Source organism: Temnothorax curvispinosus, unplaced genomic scaffold (genome assembly GCF_003070985.1).
Source record: "Temnothorax curvispinosus isolate PA1 unplaced genomic scaffold, ASM307098v1 QBEX01008911.1, whole genome shotgun sequence".
NCBI classification, from domain to species: Eukaryota; Metazoa; Arthropoda; class Insecta; order Hymenoptera; family Formicidae; genus Temnothorax; species Temnothorax curvispinosus.
The window spans coordinates 35,530-63,426 of NW_020218691.1; the positions used below are offsets into that span (position 1 = coordinate 35,530).

At 35.5% G+C, this 27,897-nt stretch overlaps 1 protein-coding gene across 2 annotated transcripts; it reads left to right on the forward strand.

Annotated features, from left to right (window-relative positions):
• The first annotated feature begins 1,357 nt into the window (after window positions 1-1,357).
• LOC112458435 (uridine phosphorylase 1) lies at window positions 1,358-27,713 on the forward strand. 2 transcript variants are annotated; one of them, XM_025022062.1, is made up of 6 exons: window positions 1,358-1,548; window positions 21,894-22,017; window positions 23,669-23,830; window positions 25,621-25,806; window positions 26,240-26,572; window positions 27,431-27,713. In XM_025022062.1, the coding sequence occupies exons 1-6, from the start codon at window positions 1,514-1,516 to the stop codon at window positions 27,614-27,616; spliced, it is 1,026 nt and encodes a 341-aa protein (XP_024877830.1). In that variant the 5' UTR covers window positions 1,358-1,513; the 3' UTR covers window positions 27,617-27,713. The 2 variants fall into 2 exon arrangements, with proteins under 2 accessions (XP_024877830.1, XP_024877829.1); XM_025022061.1 differs by lacking the exon at window positions 1,358-1,548 and adding an exon at window positions 12,892-13,999.
• Window positions 27,714-27,897: the final 184 nt, after the last annotated feature.

Consider the following 27,897-nt stretch of genomic DNA (forward strand, 5'->3'; position numbering starts at 1 on the left):
TTAAAATATATGTTATTATTGATCGTATTTACATATATATTTTATTAATAAAATTTATTTTTTTAATTGATTTGAGCACAACAGGAAATGGAATACAATGACTTCCGACCTTTTCACAATATACCTATAATGCGCATTGCTAAGAAAGAAGACGTAATAGAAATATGACAGCAGCAAATTTCTTACATGGAACATATCGCATGAGTTCTTTCCTACATCATATAAGAACATTCCATAATCAAATGACGTAATCAGCTAGATAACGTATCTGTTGGCATATACAAATTTATCTCACTTTCCAGAAATCAGAAATATTATTAGTGTTCTTCGATCATTTTCAAAGGTGTAACTTTAAATTTTTATCGGACATTCTTATATGATATTGAAAAGAACGGTGACGTAATAATTACAAATATTTAAATACAAATACAAATTGATTATTATATCTAAATAATATTGAATATAATACTTCTTGTGTGTAAACGTAATACAAAATGTCCCTTCATTCAACTATGATTTACCTCACGTTTCGATGAATTTATACGACGATAAGTAATTTTGAAAATTTATAAAGTTACAGTGCGAATTATCCCGTCACAATATCGAACGTCCCTTTATCGTCGTATTCGTCAAACATATCGAGGTAGAAAAATATAAAATAACATCTCTATATTTCAACTTTGTACAAATAAATAAATTGTCAATTGTCAAGTTTATTGACAGATTTATTTAATTGGCTAGCCTGTGGCGATCTTTTGCGAAATAGGCCACACGGAGATCTTTACCGCGTGCGTCGAACAGCTGAGGGTAGGGAATTAAAAGAAGGGAGCAGCTGTACATGGAGTGCGCATGCACCATGCAAAGAGAGGGTGAGTATGCCACCACCTGGCCGTGGTGTACCTTTAATCTATGTGCCAGAGAAGGATAACACGAGTCGAAGAGGAAGGCGGACACTGTGTGAGCGAGAGAAGAATGCACAGTCGGAGGGAAAGAGATGGACATAGGAAAGGGGGACGGTGAGAGAAAGGAGGAAACTATTGTAAGTGCGAGCTAAGGAAGAGCAATTTACGATGGAGAAAAAGAAAGAGCGAAACGCAAGAAAGAATGAGAAGGCAAGCCACAGAAAGAGGAAGATAGGCTCAATTATGCGTGGAAGAGAAGGACAAAAAACAGGCAGAAGGAAGGAGCGACAACGTGAATCGGAGAAGGGCCGAACACGACGGTATAGTGGCGGGGAAGGAGGAAACCGCGAGATAATAAGAGGGGGACAGAGCGAAGCGGAAGGAGTGAGACCGAGAACGGAGGACGAGAGCGGGAGAGGGAGAGAGAGAGTGAGGAAGGAGGAGCGGGGGAAACGCGCCAGTGGAGTAACGGCGCGATTCCGCGGCTATAGTCCTGCGGAAGATCATCGAGAGGACTACACCCTTGCCGCAGTGTGACGAGAGAATCAACCCTCCCCGATAACGGTATCCCGCACACGTCGCACGACGCGCGCTGCTCCGAAGCGGAGAGGATGAGTCTTCTGCTGGACGAGGAGGAGCTCGACGAGTGAGTTGTTCGTGTTCGATAAAAGTGGAATTTCAGAAGGAGAATCTGATAAAATCGCTGCCGCCGCTCAGGCTCAATGACTCACTCCGAGGGTAGTCTCGCACACACGCGTTCCTCGAGGGCGCGCGAAAAAGGGCTGGGCTGGCCGTCCGAGTCGATCGCGCGGCCGCCCTTCGCTCGAGCGCTCGAGCGAAAACCGCCACCGCGTTAATTCGCGCTGACCCTGAGCGGATCTTGGAGCGAATCGCGAATCTATGTGTATTAGATTGATCGAACGGTTTTAAGGATTCGAGGATAATTGACGTGATGCCACACAACACACCTAATTCGCAGTGTTTTATGTCACATTTTATTTCGATGCGTTTATTCAATGTATAATAAAAGTCTCGCAGTGTAACAGTCTTTTCTTATTTTATTTCGATATATAAAAGACGTGTATTCTCCCTTCGTTTCTGCAAAATTCGAAGAATATATAGTGCTTTTAATGTCCTGCCGGACATCTTTTGAGGAATTTGATTTTGTGTGACAGTCGCAGTCGCAGTCGCGTAATGTGTCTCGTTGTGTGTCGCAACATTTAATACTTTGAGGGATGACGTGTATTTTGCGAGCGTGCAAAATACATGCTCATCGGACTAAAAGAAGAGAGAGAAATGTTGGACAACGATAAAAACTCTTGCCTGAATTTAGTACATAATTTATTTAGATTAATTGACAGACCAAAGATATTAAAAAGAAATTAATATATTTGTAAAAATGAATAATTACCTGTAATATAAAATCTCTTCCATGCAATATCTCTGGTATAATACTGAGATATTAATATGTCTTGATTTAAACGTTTTCTCTCTTCCGCTTTGTATATTAGACTCTTTGTCACTCCAGTATTAATTAAAACTGAAAAACGGGTGTATTTACACAGGACGCGTTTTCAATGGAAAAAATTTCTCGAGGTAAATAAGCGTATATAAGATAACGCTGGTAGAAACAAATTCTATGGGTTTCTTTTAAAAATAAATGAACAAACAAAGGCAAATAAGAGCTAGTTCGCAACGATGGTCGGGCGACAGTAATAAAACTAAAATTACAATAATAAATAAAATAATATAATACAGTATACTACTGTATTATATTAATTAATTTATTATTGTAATACTGTATTATATTAATTTATTTATTATTGTAATTTTAGTTTTATTACACTGTCGCCCGATCATCGTTGCGAACTAGCTCTTATTTGCCTTTGTTTGTTTATTTATTGTTATTGAGAGCTTTATCCTTGATGTTTCTTTTAAACTTCTACAAATAATAATCTGAATAGTGGTGTTTCAAATATAGAAAATTGATCAGACTGTTTAAATAAAAAAGATCGCGATTCAAAGATTAAACGCAAGAGACAAAAGAAGTGACCTAAAAAAGATAATTGCGATATAAAAGTTACGGATAAAAATAGCACAGATTAACGAATTCTTTTGCAATACCAGCGACACAATTATTTTAAATACTAATTTTTAATGGAGAAAGGGTTCCACGTTTTTAATTAGTATTTTACAACAATTATGTTTTTAGATTATCAACTTTATTATGTCTGCAAAGTGCAATCGTGCTAAGTAGTCGACCACATTCACGGTGCAAAAATGAATAAGTCGCTAAATTTAGAAAACTGAAATTAGGATGAGACATTGTGGTAGACCGCAACGTAATATTCTTCTTTTCGTATACACCTTATTATATACGGCATATATGCCGTACGTTTTATCGCGGAATCGAGTTTCAACGATCAGACCGGCGGCCTTCGTCAGAATCAGTCAAGTACGTTTTATGTCGCTAAACGATTTATAGTTGTGCGCGGTTTATCTTTCTCTCTCTTTCTCTCCCTATTTCAAAGCAGGTGTCATTCACAGGCGCGTCTAATTAGGGCAACTGCAACTGTGTCATACGCAGTGTCCATTGAAAAGTTTTCCGCTAAATCAACCGGAGTTATCGAGTTATGCAAGAGGAAATCAGCCGCAACAATACAAAGGCTGTGTCCTAAAAATTAACACGGCAGTTTATAATTATATAAATTATATGTTATATTATATATATCGACAAATTACTTTTTAACGGCAGATTTCGGGACAATTTTTAGAGATATGCTCAGTGAAAGTTTTTAATTTTTCGTATCATGCTTCATTGTAGCTCAGACTGAAATAAAAATGTTGTTAAAATATAATTTTAAAATTAACTAAAAAACACAGTGTCGTAATTTTTTCCTTCTTAGTTCCCCCAAAACAATTAGATTAAATTTCCTTATAAAATTCAAATTATATAAATTAAATGAAAATTTGTATAACAATTAAATTATTATTTTGTTTTTAATCATAACGAAAACGTTTGTTTTAATAAATTAAATAAGCAATAAACATATATTGACGAAGTTCTGTCGCGCATCGTGCATCGCAGTTTAGGTTATTTGAAAAGTGGGGGGGTTGCTCAGAGAAAAGCAAGGTTGTCAGGAAACACTTCCGCGGACGACGATGAGCGAAAGAAACGCCGAATGAAACGCATGAATACGTGTACGTTGACTTGCATGCTTTCCGTTGGTAACCAAGTGGACGATCGATGCGACTCTATTAATAAGAACATAAAAGATCGTGCCCCTTTCTATATTCTACGTACCAGTCGCGTCCCCTTGCGCGTCAACCCTTGTGCTAGGGTACAACAGACCTCAGAATCGTTCCAGAGTTGTTCTTATCGCGATACGTCTAACGGTATCGTGTATACTGATCTCACAAAAATTCCAATGTTTAATTATTTTCCAGTCTGGAAAATCTTCTAGAAACCCGGTAAATACGTCTACAAAAAGGAAGTAATATTAAGTAGTTACAAAACGCGCGCGTAAACTTTCTTTGACGAAGAGATGTCGGTTTTACCGCAAACATGAATACGTATATTTTTTCAGAGATGAATTCAGAAGTTATTTGCACGACAAATTGGGTTTTTCATTTTTTCAGTTTCGCCTCAGTTTATGAAATAAAATTGCATCGGGGTATGTAAACGCTAATAGGTTACGAAGCATTGTTATTTTACGCAGTAGTATCAAGTCGTTTTTCCAAAGGGCTGAAGTTACAACCTTCCTTCGCTTTTATTTACTAGTTTTACTACCCACTTAACCTTCTCTCACGTAAATCACAAATAAAGTTACACTAACAATAAAACAGTTATACAATACGTTACACACATAAATATATAAAATATTTCTAAATAGTGATTTGTAAATTATATATATATATAAAACGTTTTATAAATATAAAACGTGAAAATTTTCATATATATCGTATAGCCGAGAGACATTTAAAATTCTTTTTTTATCACATCTGTAATAAATCTTGCTAACAAGATTTTGAAAAAATCCTTCTCTTTTCTATCCTTGAAGAAGTATATATTTTTATTTTTTTTAAACTTTATTGGAGAAAGTAAACATCCTCTGACAGATGTAATATATCTACCTTGCAGTATTTTTCAAAACATCGTAGTAAGTAAAGTACTCGGTCTCAATAATTGGTACAAGACGGAATCGGAAGTCACGATTCCATTTCAACAGTTGGAGCGTATTATTGCGCGCTATCCCGCAACTCAATAATTTCACATCGTGTAGGCACGATGATCACGTTTTATTCATGGGTGTTTTTCGATGCTCGCCATTCCAGAGTGCTTCTTATCGCTACTTTCATGTTTGCCGTGTCCAATAATATAATAGATAGCGAGGTAAATCGGACGAAGTGAGCTGAAGTAATAAATAATGAATCAGATAGTCAAGTACGAGTCATCGACGGACACGAATGCGAGAAACGTGACGGGATGTCGCACGACGAAAAGCCTTTTAGCCATGTGTGCGTACCTATTTGAATGCAAATGAAATTGCTCGAGTATCCTCAACAAAAATGGACAATATTTTACGAAGATTCTGTAAAACTAGGTCGTACCTTTTTGCATACACTCCAATATTCCCTCGGGGAATGTGTAAAGTTGTTGCAGTGTTCTCCCCCTTTTTTTCTTTTATCTACGCGGATTATGCACAGTATCTATATTGTGACACGATATTCATTTCACAATATTATACGCTACACAATGAGCTTTCCGACAATGAGCTACAGGGTTTAATTTTTTTTAATTTAATTAGTTATTTGAGTATGCAACAAGATATGTGTTTCCTCTTTATTAATTTTCTATTTTTCTTATTATATTAATGTGTAGATATATATATTATTTTTGTTATAATTTTGAAAGGGAGAGACTGGACTATTAAATATTCAGAATTCTAAAAATTAAAAAGTATCATATAAAAATGGAATTATAAGTGGCGTTCTGTCGTTTTATTTCTTATTTTTATTATACGCTTTTGAAATGCATTGATAACGAAGAAATATTTTCTTTCTCACATTTTGAAGTTTACTCCCATGATTTACAATAGAATATATTTCTTGTTAATTTTGATATTAATGTTAATTCAATATTCCGTAATTTTTCCTTGTTTAATATTTTTTAATTATAATTTGGCTTAAATCTTTACGATATCTTACCTTCGTGCTTTTTCACCTGCATAGGAGATTATCCACGTCTCATCGTCAGAAATCCATTGGAGTCGCACAATATCTGGTTAATCTTACGAACAATTTCCTTTTCAAATCAAAAGAAAAGTAAATTCTACCAACAGAAATTACTTAATAATTTTATTACTAATTTGAACAATATTTCAATATCTTTCCCCCAAAAAATCCAGATTTTGCGATGTTACCTTCATTCAGAATTTCTTCATAATTTTTTATAATCTTGTTTACACTGAAAAAAAAACTTAGATCCAAGAAAATATTTTTTCACATAGTACCAATGGCTTATTTACTTAATATAATCACATATTTATTTAGAATTAGATATTTTTACTTAATTTAAGTCAATGTTTTATGCAACACGTGCATGGAAAGTGCCTCATTACGCACGCTACGCGTGCGTGATAGACCACTTTCCAGGCACTTGCAACATAAAATAAGGAGTGTAAGTCGTGTGTAAAGATGAAAATTCCCGGATGCGGTTACCGCACTCGCCTTCGGCTCGTGCGTAAACTCCGCACCCGGGAATTTTCATCTTACGACACTTGTTACACAAATAACTATTGTGGCATCTTGTGGCCACAAGATATTTTTATCTAATTATAGATATCTAATTCTATAATAAATATGTGATTATATTAAGTAAATAAGCCATTGATACTATGTGAAAAAATATTTTTTTGGATTTAAGTATTTTTTTTCTTCAGTGTAAGATAAATGTACCAATACCGGGACATTTAAGACCTATGTCTGGACACCTTTATCATTTTAGTTTTTAATTAAGTATAACGCAAATTAAAATTAAAGATAAAAATATAATACAAGAAAAATATGTATATATTTCTTTGATTTTAATTCGCGTTATAACTTATTTAAAGACTAAAATGATAAAAATGTCCAGACATATAGGTACGTGTCCAGGCATTGGTATAACATTTACCTTATAATACTTTTTAATTTATGTCTATATTTGAAGTTAAAAGTCCTGTAATTGTAAACGTTGGCTTTCATTGTACTCGTATTTGATTCAGAACGCGATGTAGAACGTGAACCAAAATCGCCGGAAGCTCGATGTATACTCGGTCCACGTGTATGACCGCTGCTAGCTCAAATGCTCTGCCTTTTGCGGTAATCCTTTTCCGACATAAATATAATTTTCTCCCTTGAGCATACCATACCCTATCCGGACGTTTTGGTCGCCATAGTTACAGGAAGTGATAATGATCTATTCTATATCTGGATAGTGACAGAGATTTCTCGGAATTCAACAATTTATACAATTTAACCCTTAAATGCTACACCTCTCAAGAATCTCGTAAATGACATGAGGGGTCTAAAAGACCCCAGCATGAAAAATGTCTCCTTACTCATTGATTTTTTGATCTTTAGTTATGAAAATTTTTTTCAATGTTGTTCAAGGCTTAGAAAAAAGAATAAAATGCTTATTGTTAAAATTTCAATTTCAACAGTATAAAAAATTAAGTAAACTGAGTACTACTAAGTGTACAAACGTCAACTATCATCAATGGGAGCATGAGCTCCATTTTTGGCAAGAACATTTGAAAATATATCATTGTAAAGGGTCTGGGGTCCGCTGGATCCCAGGGGGCATTTAAGGGTTAATAATAATTAATCTTTCTTTTAGTAATAGCTATTGTTACCCATAATTGTTATTAACATAATAAAAAAAAGTACTAATAAGTACGGGATTCGCGGATGTAGCAAAATCGTGCTGAGAATATTTGCAATCGTGTCACTCGCAATCTGCGTTATTCGGGCAATCGATAAATTGTTAATTATTAATCTCGCCGTTCGTGTTAGATTACGTAATGTAAAATAAGCCTGTTCATACTGGCGAACTTTAATTACGCCGTTAACAGGATCAATAATTTCTGAAGCTTTTCAACAGTACCGCCAGCAGGAGCTCGTTCATCGGACATTAATTATGTAATCAAACATATATTTACGTAGGAACGATATTCGTTTGATGCATCATGTAATTTCCAAGCGCGGGGACAAATTTAGAATGGCCTTGATATAAAATAGCAAGTAAATCTTTCTCGCGCATATTATTTTACTTCCCAAGTTTTTTCGTGCTCTATCGAAATGTAAGAATCACTACGTAGAGCACAAGAATGGACTCGATTGAGATTGAGATCGGAGAGATCGGAGAGATCGGAGACACGTATCGACACGTATACATTTTCCGATTGAGACCGGCGAGATTTTAACTGGTTTCACTGACATGCAGAGGAAACGCATATCATATATTATATTGGGATACAAAATGAATCCGTTAAGCCCGTATCAGACTACGGATTGAAATTGAGATTGGATTGAAATTTGACCGATCAGAGCGAAATTCACTAAATTTGAGATCAGTTTTCTTTATTCTGATTGATTAAATTTCAATCCAATCTCAATCCCAATACATAGTCTGATACGGGCTTTAGCAAGTGCGAGTCTATTGTTCGAATTTGAACGTAATATCGTTTATATGCACGTTTTCTCAAATTATAACATTGTTTTTTATTTGCATGATTAAAGAGCTGCTCGTTAAAAAGTTACAATGCAAAGATAGTACGTGCCCGATGGTTTTAATTTACATTTTTCATTTAATTGCATTTTTGCGAGCAGGAATTTAAAAAATATAATTCTAGTATTGATTAGATTTTGAACTGAATTTTAGTATCTACGTTTTTGATTCCTTGTCGATTTCGTCTTGTTAGCAGAGAAAGAAGGGAAAGCGTTTTCTGTCATTCCGCGAGGAATTACAAGAAATTTTGCATATCTTCTAATTCGAGGAAATATACGCGATCTTATATTTTAACGCATATGACCGTGCCACTTTAAGCTCGTGTACGAAAATGAGGTCAGAGGTCAGGAGCAACGTGATAACGCGTTCCCTGCATAATGCCAACACATTGATCACCTAAAAGCGATAGAATTTGAGTGCTCGAATGTTCTATGTACAACAGTCAAACACATTTTCGCTTGTTAGGTGACTCAGTTCATGGATACTCTCACACTATTCATGTATACTCATCTCTTCTCTGATATGTGCATTTCTATCTTTTTGTTTCAACTGCGAGTGAAACTCGAGAAAGCTGCTTTTTATATAAATTTAGATTATAATAAACATAAATAGATAATAAATTATAATAAATACAGAATATAATAATGTAATTATAATATAATGTTACATGGAAGTGGTATAAAGATATATTAATATGTATAAAGATATTAATATGTATTAATAGTAGTATATGTGGGTTAAATTCATTATTTGTATATATTAAAAAATTATTTGCATTCTACAGCTCCATAATTTCCATGATATAAATTATATATCCCGGCACTATATTAAATTTAAGAAAAATTACGAAAAAGCTAAGGTGATAAGTATTTTATTCTGGAAATAAAATTGTGTTTAGGGTTTAAAATAGAATTTATTTTTATATTAAATTCATAATCTTATTATATTTAATAAAAATAACCGCATTTTAAGAGATACATTAAAATTATTATTATTATGTACATATTAAATTAATTTTTAATAATTTGATGATTACGACAGTAATATTTAATATTTTAAGCGCAATATAATTTTATTTTGATAATATAGAATTGAAAAATCGAGAATTGAAAAATTATACCTTAAACCTCTTACCGTAATTGTTATTCAATAAGTTCAACGTGTGGGGTGTGTATGCGTTTGCCACGCTGATGGTACTTCGCATCCTGATACCGTGTGAGTAAATGATTGTTCAGTTAGTCATTAGTGGTTTAGGAGCTAATGACACGTCTCATTATGCTATATTGACATTCATAATGCGGATCACACACGTTCTTGCACATTGCACTATACGTTTCGTGTTCGACACCCATTATGCAATCCCAATTGTCGATTAGGCCCCGGAATTTACGAATGCGAGGCTGCGTTCGCGTGCGCACATGACTGATAACGCGGATCGCATACACATAATAAATACACGTAATAAATAAGTTTGACGCGGCGAGATATCGACAGCTCCTATCAGTCCCGAGGTGCCATTGCCTGGCGCGGAACGATACGGCTTATTCAATTCATACGCCATCGATTAAATCCAAAATCGATGGAGGCCGTAAAAGCGTCCGCGATTGTGCGTCACGCGTGCGATAGGAAGCGAAATTGATAGGTTGGGCAAGAGAGCGACAAGGGATGTGATCGTTGGCTTGTACGAGGCGCCGCCTTCTATCGCGAGGAAGAACTGCAAGCTTGAAATAAGTAGAACAGGAGCGGGCGGACAGTCAACACAGCGGGAAGAAGTTTACACGCGTTTGTAATTAAATTAGAAGTTATTGGACGTGTTGATTGAATTAATTAATTTGGCGGAGCGGAATAAATGTTTTTTTTTTCGACAAGCCATAGAATTTAAGAAACAAATGCTAATGACATATAATTATTAATAATTTGAGTGGTTCCGAACTTTTATATAAATTAAAATATTGACGATACATTCCAATATTTCGAAATTATCAGCGTTTCTTAATAAAATGATTAAACCTAACTATATTTCTTGGATTAATCTTGATGAATGATTACTACTGATTATAATCTATAATTGATTCGAACCTATAAATGATCTGCTATAAAAAAATATTTGGTTATATAAATAATCAATAATTGCATAAGATGGATATCTATTAGGCGTATACTATTTTATCAAAAGTGCAATAAATGGCGTTCTGTATAATATCGTGTGACAGATCTCTCAGAAGAATCAGAAGCGATATAGTTAAGCATTAAATCTATGTAAATTTCACTATACAAATGCATTTTTATTATTAGTTGATTATTTTTAATAATAAGATGAAAGATATTTTCTATTGCATTTAATATATTTAATATAAAACAGGATTGAAAGATTGTATTAAAGTAATTTAGAATTAAACGAAATCATTATTTATTAAGATATATACAAAACTTATGTTTATATAATAAAATAAAATATCAATTTGAAATCATGAGTTAAAAATTCTGATTTTGTTATATTTATATTTTTTCTGGAGACTTAGCTCGCTCGAGAAATTCCTTTCTTTTCAATTGTTAATTATAAATCGTTAATCGTCAACATTATACGCTATTGATATTTCATTAAACCATACATACTTCTAAGTTCGCGCACCTATTTCCGTTTGCCAAAAGACGATTCAAATGCATTTGACGCAACAAGCAAAGCATTGGTCGGCATCGTCGGTCTAAAAGTAGCGACGATCTACGACCGTCTCGCAGTGCAAAGATTGTCGGGCGACCGACACTCCTGTCTGTTGCTCCGGACCATCTCGTTAGAGTGAGAGACTCGCTTATAAAATATGAATAGTGACTTGTGACTTGTGAATATATGACAATGTTTTTCTTCGGTATATAGTGATCGACAAAATGAACAGCGACCAAGCTTAAGAAATACGGAAGATATAGATGTCTGAACGTCATCGCGACATGAGGTCATTGTTAATTCTATTACCATCAATGCCAAGAATATGAAGAACGAAGAAGTGTCCTGTGACTCGATACATCAGACATAATAAAAGCCAGAAATAAAAGTGGTCCGTTATTGGGAATATAATTAAATAACCAAGAGAGATCTATCTCTCGGATACATCGTGGGAGTGGTGGGACACTGATTTTATATTAAGAGAAAGTCGAAATTTAGCGAAGAATCTATCATCAAAAATTAATATAATATTCCAGTTTAATTTTAGTATTTAGAAAAAGTATGGTAGTTTCTCTAACGAAGTGAAAAAAAAAAACAGTTTTTTCATTGTTAGTATAGTAGAAGCGTATTTTATCTCGGCAATATAAAATTTCGCGCTCTATCGGTTCGAAACGTATAGTGGAAATTAAAGTGGTTCGCCAGAGCGTTTATTAAGAAAGCGTGCAGCCGGCCCGTCGAGATGACACTTATTTATCGGTATCCCGCGGGAAGCTTCGGAACAATTTACAAACGAATTGCTCGGGGAAGCCCTGCGGATAGAACTCTCACCCATCGTGAGAGATTCCCCGCGGAGAAACACGCCCCCCCACGTGCCACGAAGGAAAGGGTCATACAAACGGAAATAAAAGAAAGAACCTCGAACTATGTTTCCTGCGGAGCGGGCAGGTGCAATGTGTGCAATCCGTGGCTCGGGGAGTTTAGTTACGTAACGTCTCCGACGACCCTCGTAGTCGCGCGAGAATAACTCCAATTTCTCGGTTTCTGGCTGGAAAGGGAAACGGTGAATTTCATTCCTGTTATTTGCGGTTCTGTGGCTCGTGAAACGCGAAAAATCCGATGAACGCAATTCCACCCGAGATCGACTTAAAATGACGGGCGCTTATATAGGGTGTAGAGTTCAAGGTTGTTCTCCTCGAGGTTTTGATTTACGTGCCATTTTTCAGTGAGGAGACACGGATTATTAATTTACATCAAAACATCTTGAGCTTTAGTTATTTCGAGAATTTATTTTGCAAGAAGTTTATATAATATAAATATATAAAGTAATTTTTAGGTAACGCGCGCGCACTCTGCAGAAGGGATAAATTTAGATCTCGAGGAAATTATGACGGCACAACTTTTCCACCCATTACTCCGAGTTACAACAAATCGAATATCTATTGTCCATTTCTATCACTGCAGATTAACTTTAATCTCAATTTAATTTATTTTTATCTTATTCTAATTCTTAGAAAAAATAAAATAAAAAAAAAAAGATAAAAAGATAAAAAGTAAGTTAAACCGAGATTAAAGTTAATCTAGGTAGAAATAAACATATGTCAATCTCGACCTGATGTTTGTTAATATTAAAGTATTGTTTTATTATTGGCTGGAAGAAACTAATAAATTCATGTGAAGAGCTAATGAGACGAACTATTAAAAACTAGTTATTGTCAATCATGAAATGAAGAAATGGCTAGACAAAATATTGCCTTAAATTAAGTCTAATCTAATTTGAAGTGTAAATAAAATGTAGCTGTATCTTTGTATTGCGCAAAAAATACTTTATATCGTCCAATCGAAACTTCGACATTCGCAGTGATAGAAGCACGAGAAACAAAGTTCTGCGTACATTCTTATCATCATGCGTGATAAGAATGTTTCACCTTTACCACAGATTCGCTCGTTTGGGATAAGATTCGAAAGCAGAAAAAAATTCCACGCGCAAACCGTCCTTGTCCCCTCGATTTGGTCTTTGAAACTGCCTGTAAATCATAGCCACCCCGATCCGCCAGACACCCCATATATGCCATCGTATTCGCTGTTACCGGTAACGGCGCGGCGTGAGTCGCACGTTTGCAATCAAAGGTCCACGATTTGCACTTGCACCGGCCAGTTATTGCGACCGGTTACGCATGTGTCAGCGTCCGAGGAAAACGTGTCCGGCGATTGGCAGCTGCGACTAGCAGCGATGTGGTGGGAACGAGGCACAGTGCCTGCCAGAGCCACGCGACGTATAAAGATCCTCGTCGCAACCGCCGCCAACTATTCTCGAACGTCGCCGACCGGCATCGTTTCGGTCACGAAACGTGCGACTTACGTCGTGCTATCTTATACCGTCTACGTCAACGAACCGCGAAGCGATCCTCTAAATTCTCCGACGCGTACGTCGCGGGCGAAGATCGAGACCGATCAGTTTCGCGAGACCCTGCAAGACCGGAAACCGCGTGGCGATTCGCCGATTTTCGAGGTGGTGAAACCTGTGCTTCGAAAAAGAATCGGGATGCCGACGTGTGACTGCCAGAACGGGACTCTGGACGAGTCGGAGGAACATGTTTGCTCGCTGAAGCCACCGGTGGAGAAGGACAAGGTCAAGGAGCCCAAAGAGTCGCCCAATCCGGTTAGGTAGGGCGCTTTTTTTTTATTAGATAATGAAAACTGGAGCCTATCCGGCTCGTTTCGAGTATCGGTTTAGGATCAGGTAGACAGAGAAGCCGCAGATCTATTTCGCGTCCTATTTTCCGATTTTTTGCGAACTGGAATGAGTAAAAAATAAGTTACATCACCGAATACTAATTTGGAATAAATTTAATTTAAAATACAGAATTTTACACTAACCCGACTACATATGTAATTTATTTTTTTCGAGTTGATGGATTAATTTCTTTTTGCATAATATTATTTAATTGCAGATTGTCTAAAATACTCTAAAATTTTATACAAGACGTATCTGAAAAAAGAGCGAATAATTCTTTACATAAAAATTAATTTAAAAAGTGCTATAACATTTTTTTATAGTGTAGCGTTATTGTCGGAAGATTAAATTTGAAAATTATACAATAGATGTGCGTGCGATTGTTGCTTTCATCTTTACGTCATTTCACTGAGTAATTAAAATCTATAAAAACGAGAACGTTTATTGACGTATCGCAATTTTACTTTTTGTTGTCGAAATACAAAATCTATAGAAAATACATCACGCAAAATAGGAAAATAGAGAGATTGATGTTTGAAAGGTCGCTTTTTCCATTTCATTCCATTAAGTCAAACTCCATTTTACGATACGGAGTTGGATCATTGTGTTTTCTCTGCGTGAAGTTGGCAGACAGGAATACACGACAGGAAGATCAGGTAGTACGGCAGTTCGGTTAGAGGTGCTTTCTTCCTACAGGCGGCCGGATCTCAACAAACAAACTCAACTGACCGCAAGAATCGATTTTCCTTCTAATATAATATGGAATTCCTGGAGAATGCCATAAAGCGACTCGTAACTTGACGAAAAAATACGTGAACCTTATTTTTCGTTTGCCACTAAGTTCACCATTCATTTCAGTCATAATTCTATATTTTATTTAAGAAAAAAAGATAGACTGTAAATGTCGAGCAAAACACAAATTCCGCTTATATTTTGAAAGTGACGTAAAATAAATTGGAAATTGTGTTCAAACAAGTCTCTCTCACAGCTTTTGTAGATTTTATTATTATTGCAAATGTGAAATTTTTTACATGAGAAAATGGAATATTTGCGCTTTTGAATTTCATATTGACAGGCATTAATTCACCACGTTTTGGCGATAAAGGATTATACGCGCGAACGCTAATGTATTTCTCTAACATGTATGTATGTACATTTCTATATGTATATCTTTTGTACATATATATTATTTGTTGAAAATGTTATAATCTCTCTTGTACCATTTAACTACATTCATCTCTCTGGTATCATGTATGTACCATTTATGTATCATTTATGTGCCATATTAATCCTATGATGGATAGAGTCTATGACAGATTAATCCTTTAATAGAACATCTCAATATTAATACGTAATAGATCGTAACAACATTAATATTTTACGTAATATTTTACGTTACAAATAAATTATTATTTAATTTATTTATTACTATTATACGTATGCAAATAGTGTATTACATGCGTTAATGAGATTATTACTTCGATAGCAATAGTTTATTTACAGTTACATTATTCATTAATTTTCATATTCAATGCATCGCAAGAAAAAAGCAGAAAACGACCGCCTAATTTTTTTTATATAAATAGTCACCTGGGATGACCTTATTACACCCCAATTAAAAGTCATTGTTATTAATTACATATTGCATATTTTTCATTGATTCATAATTTATTTGAGAACAGTATGCATATAGTTTACTCAACATTTTCTGAAAAGAGTAAAAAGAAACCAAAAAAATATTTGAAAAACAAAATAAGCGCGTATAAAAATTACTTAATAAGCTAAAAAGACGCATTCGTTTTCATAACATTTATCATATATGCTACATAAGATGAGAAAACCCAGCTATTTTCTTCTTTAATATATGCAATATGAGAAGTTATTGCGAAATGCGCGAAGAAGAGAACATTGAACGATAATGCTATTCTGAAACGAAGATGCACGGCTGTGTCCTGCTTGATGGTAATGACGGAAATATGGCGAACGCAACTTCGCGACATAGACAACAGACTGTGTACCTTCACATTCCCTATATTATTCGAGCGTGAGAGGATAGTTTCTGTCGAGCTCGCGTGAAGAGAATAATGGAAAGCCTGTCGCGAAGTACAAAAGATAGATAACGCAAAACGGGAGACCTTGGGTAGTTCCTCGAACGAAGATATCTCAGGATGGCAGAAAACGTCAAGAATTTTCTTTTAAGATATATATCAAATTGATAATAATACACTTAAATTAAGTAAAGATATCTAATTCTAAATAAATATGTGATTATATTAAGTAAATATTGGTGTTATGTGAAAAAATATTTTCTTAGATCTAATTACTTTTTTTTCAGTGTAGGCAACGGATAATTAAAACTGTGATTAATAAAAAAAAAGACAAATTAGAAACTTGCGTAAGTTCATCTTCTTCGATTTTCGCTCGATAATTGTAATAAAGAAGATGGAGGATTTGAAGAAATCTCTTCATCTGCTGAATATACATAACAAAATGGAGAACCATTGCAGTCGTAACCGCGATTAAAAAGACTCGACTGACCAGATATCAGATTATATAACTGGTTTTCTTCTCCGCTTTTTATTCAATAACGGATAGAGGGAAGACGATTCGAAGAAATTTCTTGCTTCTATTTGAATGACAGAAAACGACGAGAATTTTTTCAAGGATTTAAATATATCAAGTTGACAATGAGATAGGCAATCGGCGGTTGGAGCTATCAATGAAAGAATGACGGATTTCGGAGCTTATCTGGATTTCCCTTCTTCGATAATCGATAAAGGAAATAAAGAATTCGAAGAAATCTTTTGATCTGCTAATACAATAAGGTGGAGAAAAGAACCAGTCGCAGCTGTGTCTAAGAAATAAAAAGATGCGACCGGTCAGATATTAGATTACACTGGGTTTCTCTTCTCTGTTTTTTATCTAATAACGGAAAGGGAAGACGATTCGAAGAAATTTCGGATTATTTATATTTGAAGATATGGAAGAAAGCATATTTATTCGTCATTATAATATTCTAATTATCGACATTAAAACAAACCTTGGTATCTTGAAGTTTTTAATTGAATTCCATAATCTAAGATTAATTGGAAAAGGAAGCTTTGATGCACCTGCAATATTTAAAGTTTAATCAGTTTTAAGAGTCTTTTATTTACTTTGTTAAGTAACTCGATCTAGATATCGAAACTTATTTCTCAGTTAATTTCAGCTGAACTTTACGTCGTCAGAAACGTAATCCGAAGCTGGATTAGTAGAATTAGGTAACTGCCACATCGTTGAGAATATATATTAAAACGTGGCCGAGAGAACTTTTTAAATCTCCATTAGAGCTATAAAAATTTACTTAATAATTATTTCATATTTATCAATTTATATCATTTATATCTGAAGGAACGCAAATGGTAACCCCTGAATATTTTACATACATAGTGAGACATTTAGATGCAAATTGACGAGCATCTTCGCTGATTATGCATGCAAAATTTCTCAGGAGACCGTTACAGCGTGTACAGTGTTACACGTCACACAGACAACGAGATGAATGTACTGACGAGAAGACTAAGCACTGTAACACAAAGTTTCCTATGTTTATGTTTGTCCCTCATCGAATATTAAACTTATCTCAATAAAATGAATCTTCCTCGAGACACATTTCTTTGTTCATCCATGAACAAGAAAGATTCGCTCTCATTTAAATGCCTTGTGTAACCGTGTGATAAAAGTTGGCGTATGATCGAAACCAATTTAAAGAATAATCTCTGAGGAAAACTCCATTGTGGCGTTTTCCTTTACGGTTTCTCCGGACATAGATACGTGCAATAGATGTCAAAGTGTAATAAATATGACTTGTGAGTATTGTCCGTTAGCGTTCATCGCAACTAAACGGATTAATAGACGCGCCGCGATTTCGCGTTCGTAAATCGAAACTGATATCGACAACGGTCTGTCAAGGATTAACAAGGGTGTGCTGTATACATTTACATTACGGCGTCCAGGAACAATGGATGAACCTGAACCTGAAACTATCGACGCGCGCAACGAGTATTTTCTTCCACAAAAAACTTTTCGAGGTAGTCGGAAAGACAAACAATCCAGCGAACCTTAAAATGAGCAAACAGCCACAACTTTGCTGTTCCGCTCAGCTTTATTTTGACCCATTTCTGGATTTGAAATGTGACATCTTTGTAGATATTGCTTCTGACATCTCTCTCTCTCTTTTTAAATTCCACAACCCTCATATTTTTATTCCTAGATTTGCGTGTCAAAGTGGCGTTGAGTCACATTTCATTGAATCTTTTCCCATAAATATCGAACTGTTGCGAACGTCGCGAGGGATTTCTTTTCTATATATCACGATTACGTTGCAAACATTTTGATCTCCGAGACGTCAGAAGCGAAATACAATTATTCGGCCGTAGAACGCGCGGAGATGAATTAATTACGATGCGCAAATCCGTCGGCGGGCGGTGACGCTGATTAGGCTGAGTACATTAACGAAGTCAATTTTCGACGCTGATGCAATTGCTCGTCCCTTCGATCGCCGATAGAATCAAATTCGTGACGTCGCGATGTCAAAGGCCATCACCGCAATTTAAGTAATCGGATCTCGCTCGTGCCTCGCGATAATCCAGAGTTGTTACGCAAACGCAGAGTTTTTCGGAAAAGGGCCCGTTTTCGGTAGTTTATTCGTTATCTTCAACAATATTATGAAAAAAAGGAGAACTATATATTACACAAATACGTTATATTTCTCGTTTACGCCAATTTTTTGATTAATCTAAAACGTTATGTGTCCTAAATGTAAATTTTCTTGCTTGCATACTAACAATAAGCACTAAATGTTTATACAGAAATACGATGATGATTTATACAGTATTGTTCAAACATTCTGAGCACTAATTATGCTTGTATAAACTCGGATAATTGTCATTTCGTAAATGTAGGTAATGCGTCGTATTCGCAGCGCGTATATATTACGGAAATGTTAATCAAATATTTTGATGCAGTTGCTATACATCATGATCAAGTTGATTCACACTATACGGCACGGACCGTCACGTTCCGGCAACGACACGTACCGGCACCGGCACGACAAAACATTAAACAATGCGTTTTAACGAGACTGTCCACACTAACCGGCACCGACCTGCATGTTCCGTCAACGGAACGTACCGACATTGACCGACATTATCGCAAAGAATGTTTTGATGGTCCGTGTCAGAACGTGTCGGGACTTGTCAGTGGCGAGACGAACAGTCTGAACTGAATAACGGTGAAGAACGGACGCAATTAACAAGATGGACCAGGAAAAATTAATTGAAATGGTTAAATCTTGTGAGCCATTATATGTAATGAGCCATTCAAAATATAGTGATAATGTATTTAAAGAAAATGCTTGGAGAAGAATTGTGAAAGAAATGAACCAGGCAGGTAAGATGAATATAATTTATTATACTAATTTATTGTACTAATAAAATAGTTTTTATAAAATATTTTTTAATTTATTGTGTCTTGCCATTCAACACGGCCATGTTTTGTCATAAAAAAATTCCTTGAATGCATCTCGAACAGTTAATGCAGTATTTGCTGCACTTCCTCCTTGTCGTGGTAAATTTTGTAAACCAGTGTCAGTTCTATGCGTATGGTCTTGTTGTATGGCAATAATATAGTCTCGGATATAATTGTGCAAAATGCACGTAGTCAAAATGATTTTATCTGCATTTTCTGGTTTTAACTTCAGTCTTCGATTGTAAAGCTGAATATTTTTACTCAATGTTTCAAATACATTTTCCGACACTCTTCGTGCGCGTGAGAGACGGTAGTTAAAAATTCTTTTTGATCTATCTCCTTGAATTTGAGAACCAAGATATGGTCTTAATAAATATTTTTTTAACGGAAATGCCTCATCGCCAACTATGACATAAGGCATAACATTCTGCGTATTAGGAAGCGCATTATCTTTCGGGATATTTAATTCATTTTTTTCGAGAGCTTTGCCCAATTTAGAATTGGCAAATAGGCCTCCATCGCTATTCTTACTTAACTTGTAATGTGCATCGACTAATGCTAAGAGAACAATGGAAAACGTTTTCTTATAATTAAAAAACTGAGATCCACTATTTACGGGAGCTTGAGTGGTCACATGTGTTTCCCATCAAGAGCGCCTAAACAATTTGGAAAATTCCAAATATCTCAAAATTTTTCAGCAATTTTTTTTCATTTATCCACTGTAAGCTTTGGCATTGTTAGTGGCATCAAATTCTCTATTATCACTTCGCATACTTGAATAACAATCGATTGCACCGTTGAATGTCCGAGTCTATAACTGATAGCTATATTGTTCTATACGAATCACCAGTAGCTAGGAACCTACGAAATATAAGATAATAAATAAAAAATTATAAAATATACAATAAATATTAATATAAACAAATTGTTCGTTTTTTTCCAGCGACTGCTTGCAAAAAAACATGGACAAATCTTCGAGATTCTTTTAAAAAAGCGTTAAAAAAAAACGTGAAACAAAAAGTGGACAGGCCGCTTCAAAAATAAAAAAATGGAAATTTGAAGATGAAATGTCGTTCTTACTACCATTCATGCAAGAAAGAGACACATGCAGTAATTTAGAAGATGTCAGTGATGATGATAATGAAGATGAACCGAATGAAGACGAATATGATGATACAAACAATGAGAGAGAGGATAGAAGAGATGATCAAAACGACGATAAAGACGATGACAAGGATGATAATGTGGATGAGGAGTTACACGCTGAAAATGAGAAAAAGAGAAAACAAAAAGAAATTAACAGAAAAATTATCACTAAAGCTAAGAATAAAGAAAATAAATGTCAAACACAACCAGAAACGGCATCAGCAGTGATGATAAAATATTTGTTGGAGAAAAAAACTGCAAAAGCGCAAATAACTCCACCGACTCAACAATCTAATGCAATAGACACGTTTTTTTCAAGTATTGCAGCAACGGTAAACAGTTTTTCTCCTTACTATCAAAATATAGCGAAATCACAAATATTCTCCATTATCGCTGTTCTTGAAATAAAACAAATTTTGCAAGAGCAACCTTCTAATGCACCTATACAACGTCAACATTCTGCCGAATTATATCACATTAGGCCGTATGTATCACGTCCTTTATCATCAATATCAAACAGATTATACATAGACAATGTAAATTTAATAAAAAATGTTTACCTTAAACAAACTGCAACTTTCTGCGACTTTCTGTCGGTGAAATTGCCTCACGAAACGACGTATTTTCTTTTTGTAACATAGGCTCAATTAATTTTAATAATTCAAAAAACTTACATTGCGGCATTCTAAAATATTGATAAAATTTGTCTTCACATTTTAATAAATTTTGAAATAATGTCCAATGCTCCCCTTCAAGTTTTCTTTGTTTTAATATAGGATGTACCCATTTTTTATTCTTTTTCTTCATTTTTTTCACTTTGCCTTCATCTTCGTCTAAAAGTAAGGCCATATAGCAGCCAATTCATCATCGCTAGATGATCCATCCATTTTGTGGTGTTACAAAACTGACGGTTGATTGCCGAAGCAATCTGAATATACGTAAAATTTGTCGTGCCGGTGCCGGTACGTGTTGTTGCCGGAACGTGACGGTCCGTGCCGTATAGTGTGAATCAACCTAATTCATCTCGCGGTGAAGTTATTTTTTATTTCTTTATTGTATTAAATGTTTTATTGTATTAATAACTATGCACAAGTTCTTTGATAAAACGTATAATAGGATTTAAAATGCTCTGCAATAAAATGTAAGTCAAACGTTTTGCATCTATCACAGGTACAGCGATGGCTCCGTACGATTACGAAACCCCAATATCGAACTCATGGATCAGGACATATTGTACCATCTCGCACTCGGCAGCGGCTCCCACGATCTGGTTGAGATGTTCGGTGACATCAAGGTAAGTCAAATAAATTTCTATTATATTTGTACAAAGGAATGAAGTATGTTTACATAAAGAATCTTGAGCGATAATACTCGAAAAAACCTTATTGGCTTATTCTTTAATTTTGTGTCAACTTCCGCTTAACGGAAATTTAATTAAACGCCATCGTTTTTGCAGTTTTTAAAAATTTTTTTGATACTTACAAATTAGCGACATTCAATGTGTCTCGGTAACTAAGATCGGTATTAAAAATCTATTAAAGTAAAATCCGTAAAAAATGCACAAAATTGATCTATTTCCACGCCTAAAGTTTAATTTAGGAAAGATTCTTGCTTTAATCACTTTTATAATAATTTAATAGCTTTTATCTATATTAACTTAATAGCTTTTATCTATATTAATTTAATAGCTTTTAATTATATTAATATTTTACGTGACATTATTGTTATAACTATCTACCAAGGTATCTGTAATTTGCAATATATTACAAAATCATGTCGTAATAGATAATATATTTTAATATAACAAATATGTTATTATCATTAGCATAAATTTGACAAATGTAGCTCTATTAAATTAAACGTTCATACATTTTCATATTAAATATTATGGAACTCGTATGACAAATGATTATCAGAAGCATATATATCGCATATGTCGCGTATTACGTCGCATATGTCGTTATCACAGTTTATCGTTATTTTTCTCTCCGTAACACTACGTATTTTCATCTGGCGTTATTCCTGCTTTCTCGTTATCTCACTTCAATGATATAATACGCGATAGTAAATATTAAATGCAGTTTTTTGATCAAAAGTAAGTAAGTCACGTAATAATTACATAAATAATAATTATCAACGTGAGAGATACCTACTGCAGTATCTATATATAGTATATTGCACATGTATTTTTTCTTACGTTTCTCTGTTTTAATTATTAGAAAGATAATATATAAATAAACAATAAACAAATTTTTGAATAGAAATCTCTCTCTCTCTTTCTCTAATTTGTACTTTTCGAAGATCTTTTTCAATCAAGCGTAATTTTGGCTATTAGAATAACTAATCTGTCTTCCTTTCGACATATACAGTTACGCTAAATTTATCGCACATAAACAACGAAACAATGTGACGTATAAGATGTTACATCACTTATTAATATTGGGCCTCTGACTTCCCGCGATAAAGAGTTCATACAAAAATCTCGGTGGGTATTTATTACGTTTGTCAATAATCGATTGGTCAATGCATCCTTACGCCTTGCACTTGACGCTCGATCTGGATCAGAAACTGGAATACACACCACTCGTGACCACACGAAGTTAGTCGCGATGTCACGCGATGTGCTCGTGATGTCCGGCAACATCAATAAATCGCGAAATATACTTCAATGTCGTGCGATTACACCATCGGCCGCCACTTATTTATTTTTACTAACGTAACCGATGATCTTTGACATTTAAGATGAATCAGGGCGTCTCGAGATTCAGGTCACATCACCCTAACGATGAACTCGCCTTGCTCCCTCTTTGTCGGTCACATTATTTCAGCCACTTATTATTCCAATTATTACTTCAACAATTATTATTTGAACAATCGGATTACGAGTCTTCACATTTTTTTCATATCAAATCTCTGAGTACAATTGCGCTCTTCTCTCGTTCCAGTTTGTCTGCATGGGCGGAACGCCGAAAAGGATGGAACATTTCGCTAATTACATTATGCAGGAGATAGGTCACAAGCTGCCAGCCGGAACGACTCTTCTCGACATCACTAAAAATTCCTACCGCTATTCGATGTTCAAAGTCGGCCCGGTCCTCTCTATCAGCGTAAGTTTTTCACATATTGAACGTTTCCTGCGAAACGCGTTCCTTTCCCTTCGACAATAATTTTATTTGTCGGTTTAATTATCGAGGAAAGAGCGAAGTCATGTAGACGGCCAAATAGTTTGGTTCTTTAAAGCACTTTGTGCTGCGCTACTGCAGTGATTGGAATGTGGAATGGATTATATACTGGAAACTTTGCGGCTAAGTTTCGAGCAAATTTACCTTTGCATAATTGAGTGGTAGGTACCTGTTTAATCGCGGCGTTAATGACCGACGAACGTGTTCGCGATGCTTGAAAGTTGTTATCCTTTCATTCAAGCCGTGACTAATTTCGCATAATTCGACCAGCTTGATGTCTCTTTTGAGTCCACGCCTCAAATAGAAATCGTAGTATATAATTAGTAAATAATTTTTATAGCATCGATACTTTTAAATATTGGATTATTATTAATTACAAAATTAATATTTTTATGAATTTAAAAAAATAGGAGAATAATAAAATAATTTTGACAGTATTGCTCGTGTGATTTCTTAACAAAATGTTTAAAGTAAAAATGTCAAAATTATTATGTCAAAATTGAAAATTGATTTTAAATAATAATGTAAAATTCGACGAATAGAATAAATGCCGTTTTGGCAGAGCGTATATCGCAGTAATAAGTGATCGCTATCAAGAGAATATGATATACCTTTAAGGATGTATGGGTCGTACAGCCCTTGCTAAAAGTTGAACTTTCAATAAAAGAAGACTTTGCATGTATGTCAAACAACTCAAAATTTTTTATATGTTAGAAGGGATTACCGTTAACAGTTTGAGTACAATTTTTTGTTATTTAAATAATAAATATTGTTTAAAGAATTAAAAAATTTTTTGTGGCAAAAAATTTTGAAACTTAAAATACAATATCAATGATGTATGTTTTACACATAAAAAAAGTTTAAGAAATATCTCTTAATGGTTTATTTATATTTTATTTATATTTACAGCAAAAATGTCAATTCTCCATAAGGGATAATGTTAATTTTATCAACTTTAAACTTAAATAACTTCAAAATTTTACAGAGTATTTTTAATTTAATTTAGAAACAATTTACAGCACTTTCTGAATATATTTGAAATTCCTCCAATACATCCTTAATTACAATAACTTTTAAACCAGTAAGAGAATTGTGCTGAATTTTTACACAGATGCTTAGACGTAATAATAGAACAATCTATGACATTTTTAGATTTTTGGCTTTGAGATGTCACCCATACATCCTTAAAAAGAAAAATATCGCAGTGTCCAATATCTTTAGTATCTCTAGATTCGATACCGACGGTAGCGAGATACACAATCCGTTCCTGGCAGGCAATAGAACCCGCTAACATTCCACGCTAATCACGCTCGGCACCTGCCTTGCTCCGTTGTTATAATAGGCACTTTACTTACGCGGTTTACACGCCTGGACGATCAAACCGTTTTTCATCGTCTCGCTTCGCGCGAATTACGCACCCGGTATGCCGAGCGAGCCGAGTGGAGTTCAGGACGCAATTGCGTTAGACATGCTGATTGCTGGAAGCAATTATTTATAGCAGAAACGTCTTGGCGTTTTTACGAGCGAATGTATCTGACGTCGTGGAGTTTTAGTACGAAACATGCCGAAATAATAGAGACGGTTTCTTCTTATTTTAGTTGTATTTACGGTATAGATATTACTGAGAATTCTATAAAAGAGAAAAATTAGTAAAAGGCAACACGACTATTTAAAAAGAAAATGTCACACTTTAAATGCCATATTTATCTGTTTAGCACGGAATGGGTATACCTTCGGTTAGCATTCTGCTCCACGAAGTTATCAAGCTGATGTACCACGCGAAAATAAGGGATCCGATCTTCATCAGGATCGGCACCTGCGGTGGTATCGGCCATGAAGGTGGCACGGTAATCATCTCGGAGGAAGCCCTCGATGAGACGATGAAACCTTATCTGGAATTGGTTAGTGATTTTATGAAATCCGTACCCGATATAAGTTTTGCAAAGCTTTATATTGCTATGTTTCTATATTTTTCTAACTAATTAATTACATTTTGCCTGCGCGCAAACTGTTTTGTAATTATGATTTATAACGTAAGTCGTAAAAGAATCATAAAAGAATTTTAACATTAGAAATATCAAAGTAGTCAAAGTGACTAATTCGTAATTTTTTATAAAAATTATTCATACATGAATATACAACGGTGTATTTTCCAAGATAAATAATTAAATTGATGAATTTATTTTTCCCCTTTATTCCATTTTCTCAAAGATATATAGCATGCTTACATTTAAGTTAAGTATATATTGTACGCTTGAATAGAAAAAATAAATCATCAACAGAAACTTAAATGAGAATGTCAAGAATGTTAAACGAGAGTGTCACGCGTTGCAGATGGTGCTCGGAAAATTGATACGTCGACCGGCCAAGCTCGACCGGCAGCTGGCCCGCGACCTGAAGGCCCTGGCCCACCGCGACGATCCCTACGACACCGTGATCGGCAAGACTATGTGCTCAAACGACTTCTACGAGGGCCAGGGTCGCCTGGACGGCGCGTTCTGCGAGTTCACGGAGGCCGACAAGATGGAGTACCTCACCAAGCTGCAGAAGGCCGGCGTGGTGAACATCGAGATGGAGAGCCTCTGCTTCGCCGCGCTGACACACCACGCCGGCATCCAATCCGCCGTCGTGTGTGTGACGCTGTTGGACCGACTCAAAGGCGACCAGGTATATATATATATATGTGACTCACGTATTTTCGATACCGAACTCTCGGTGCGCTCATCTAATATGTGCCGCACACGAGCTTTCTGCGTCACACGAACGTTGCGGGGCTTATCGCCGGGTATCATCTGTATTCTCATCTATACATGCACTTTGCGAAACTGTGATAATTTCGCGACGAGGCAAATGCGCCGGTATATATTGCGCGTCATGCATGAAATTATGAAAGAGCAAGATCTCATAAGCTTCAGCTCGCAGTTACGTAAAGCTTGCCGACTTATTCAGGCTAATTCTGTTACGTATGAGGGACGTTCAATAAGTAATGCAACACGTTTTTCTCATTCAAGGTTTGTTTAATTGCAGTTTTAATTACATCATATTTTTTTCCTCAATTCTTTGGCTATATAAAAACCTATTTTTCAAGATAATCTCCATTCAATTTTATGGCCTTATGGTACCACTCTGAATGAGGAATCTTGCACCTTCTGATCCACTTTCATCTCTTTGGTCCTCTGACAGATACAATCCGCGGGAAGAGATATGGCAGTGACAAGAAGGTCATAGCCAAAGTAAAAAATTGCTGAGTAGACTGAAAGGCAGACCAGCTAAGTGGTCACAGGCTCTCTAAGTAACGTAAGGCCAGAAAAATCGGTTTCTGTAGCCAAAAAATTGGGGGAAAATACGATGTATTTAAAACTGCAATGAAACAAATCTTAAATAAGAAAAAAAATGTGTTGCATTATAATTGAACGCTCCTCGTATATATAATAATTCAATACGTGACTGGTCAATATTATTGGTCGTTCGACTCTTTTGAATCGATCGAGATTTGCGTCTAACTGATCTTCGTGATTTGCAAAGGTTCTGGCGCCCAAGGAGGTGTTGGAAGAATGGCAGATGCGACCGCAGAAGCTGATCGCACGCTACATCACTACGTACCTTCAACGCAAGGGCCGCCTCTCTCTGGAGGGACAACACGGTTCCATGTACGTGAAGAGTCCGCGCCGGTTCAAACTGGTGCAACAGGAGTCGGAGAATTACGATTAAATAATTCTCAAACGAACCCGAAGATGCGGCCACGAAGATCTCCCCAGGGTGCGATCGGCTCGGCTACGGGATCGGTTAACTTACGCCGCGCAAGCCGCTGCGTCCGTTTATTTTTGCTCGCGAAGAGAAAATCGCGTGAGAACGGCGTACAGGAGAGGACGAAGAAGAAAAGACGAAGAATTTGAGCATATAGGAATGGATTTGAACAATTTACATATCGTGCACCACAATAGGATATTTTTGGCGTCTCTTTGAAGAATGTAACTGTCGCAAATGTTTTA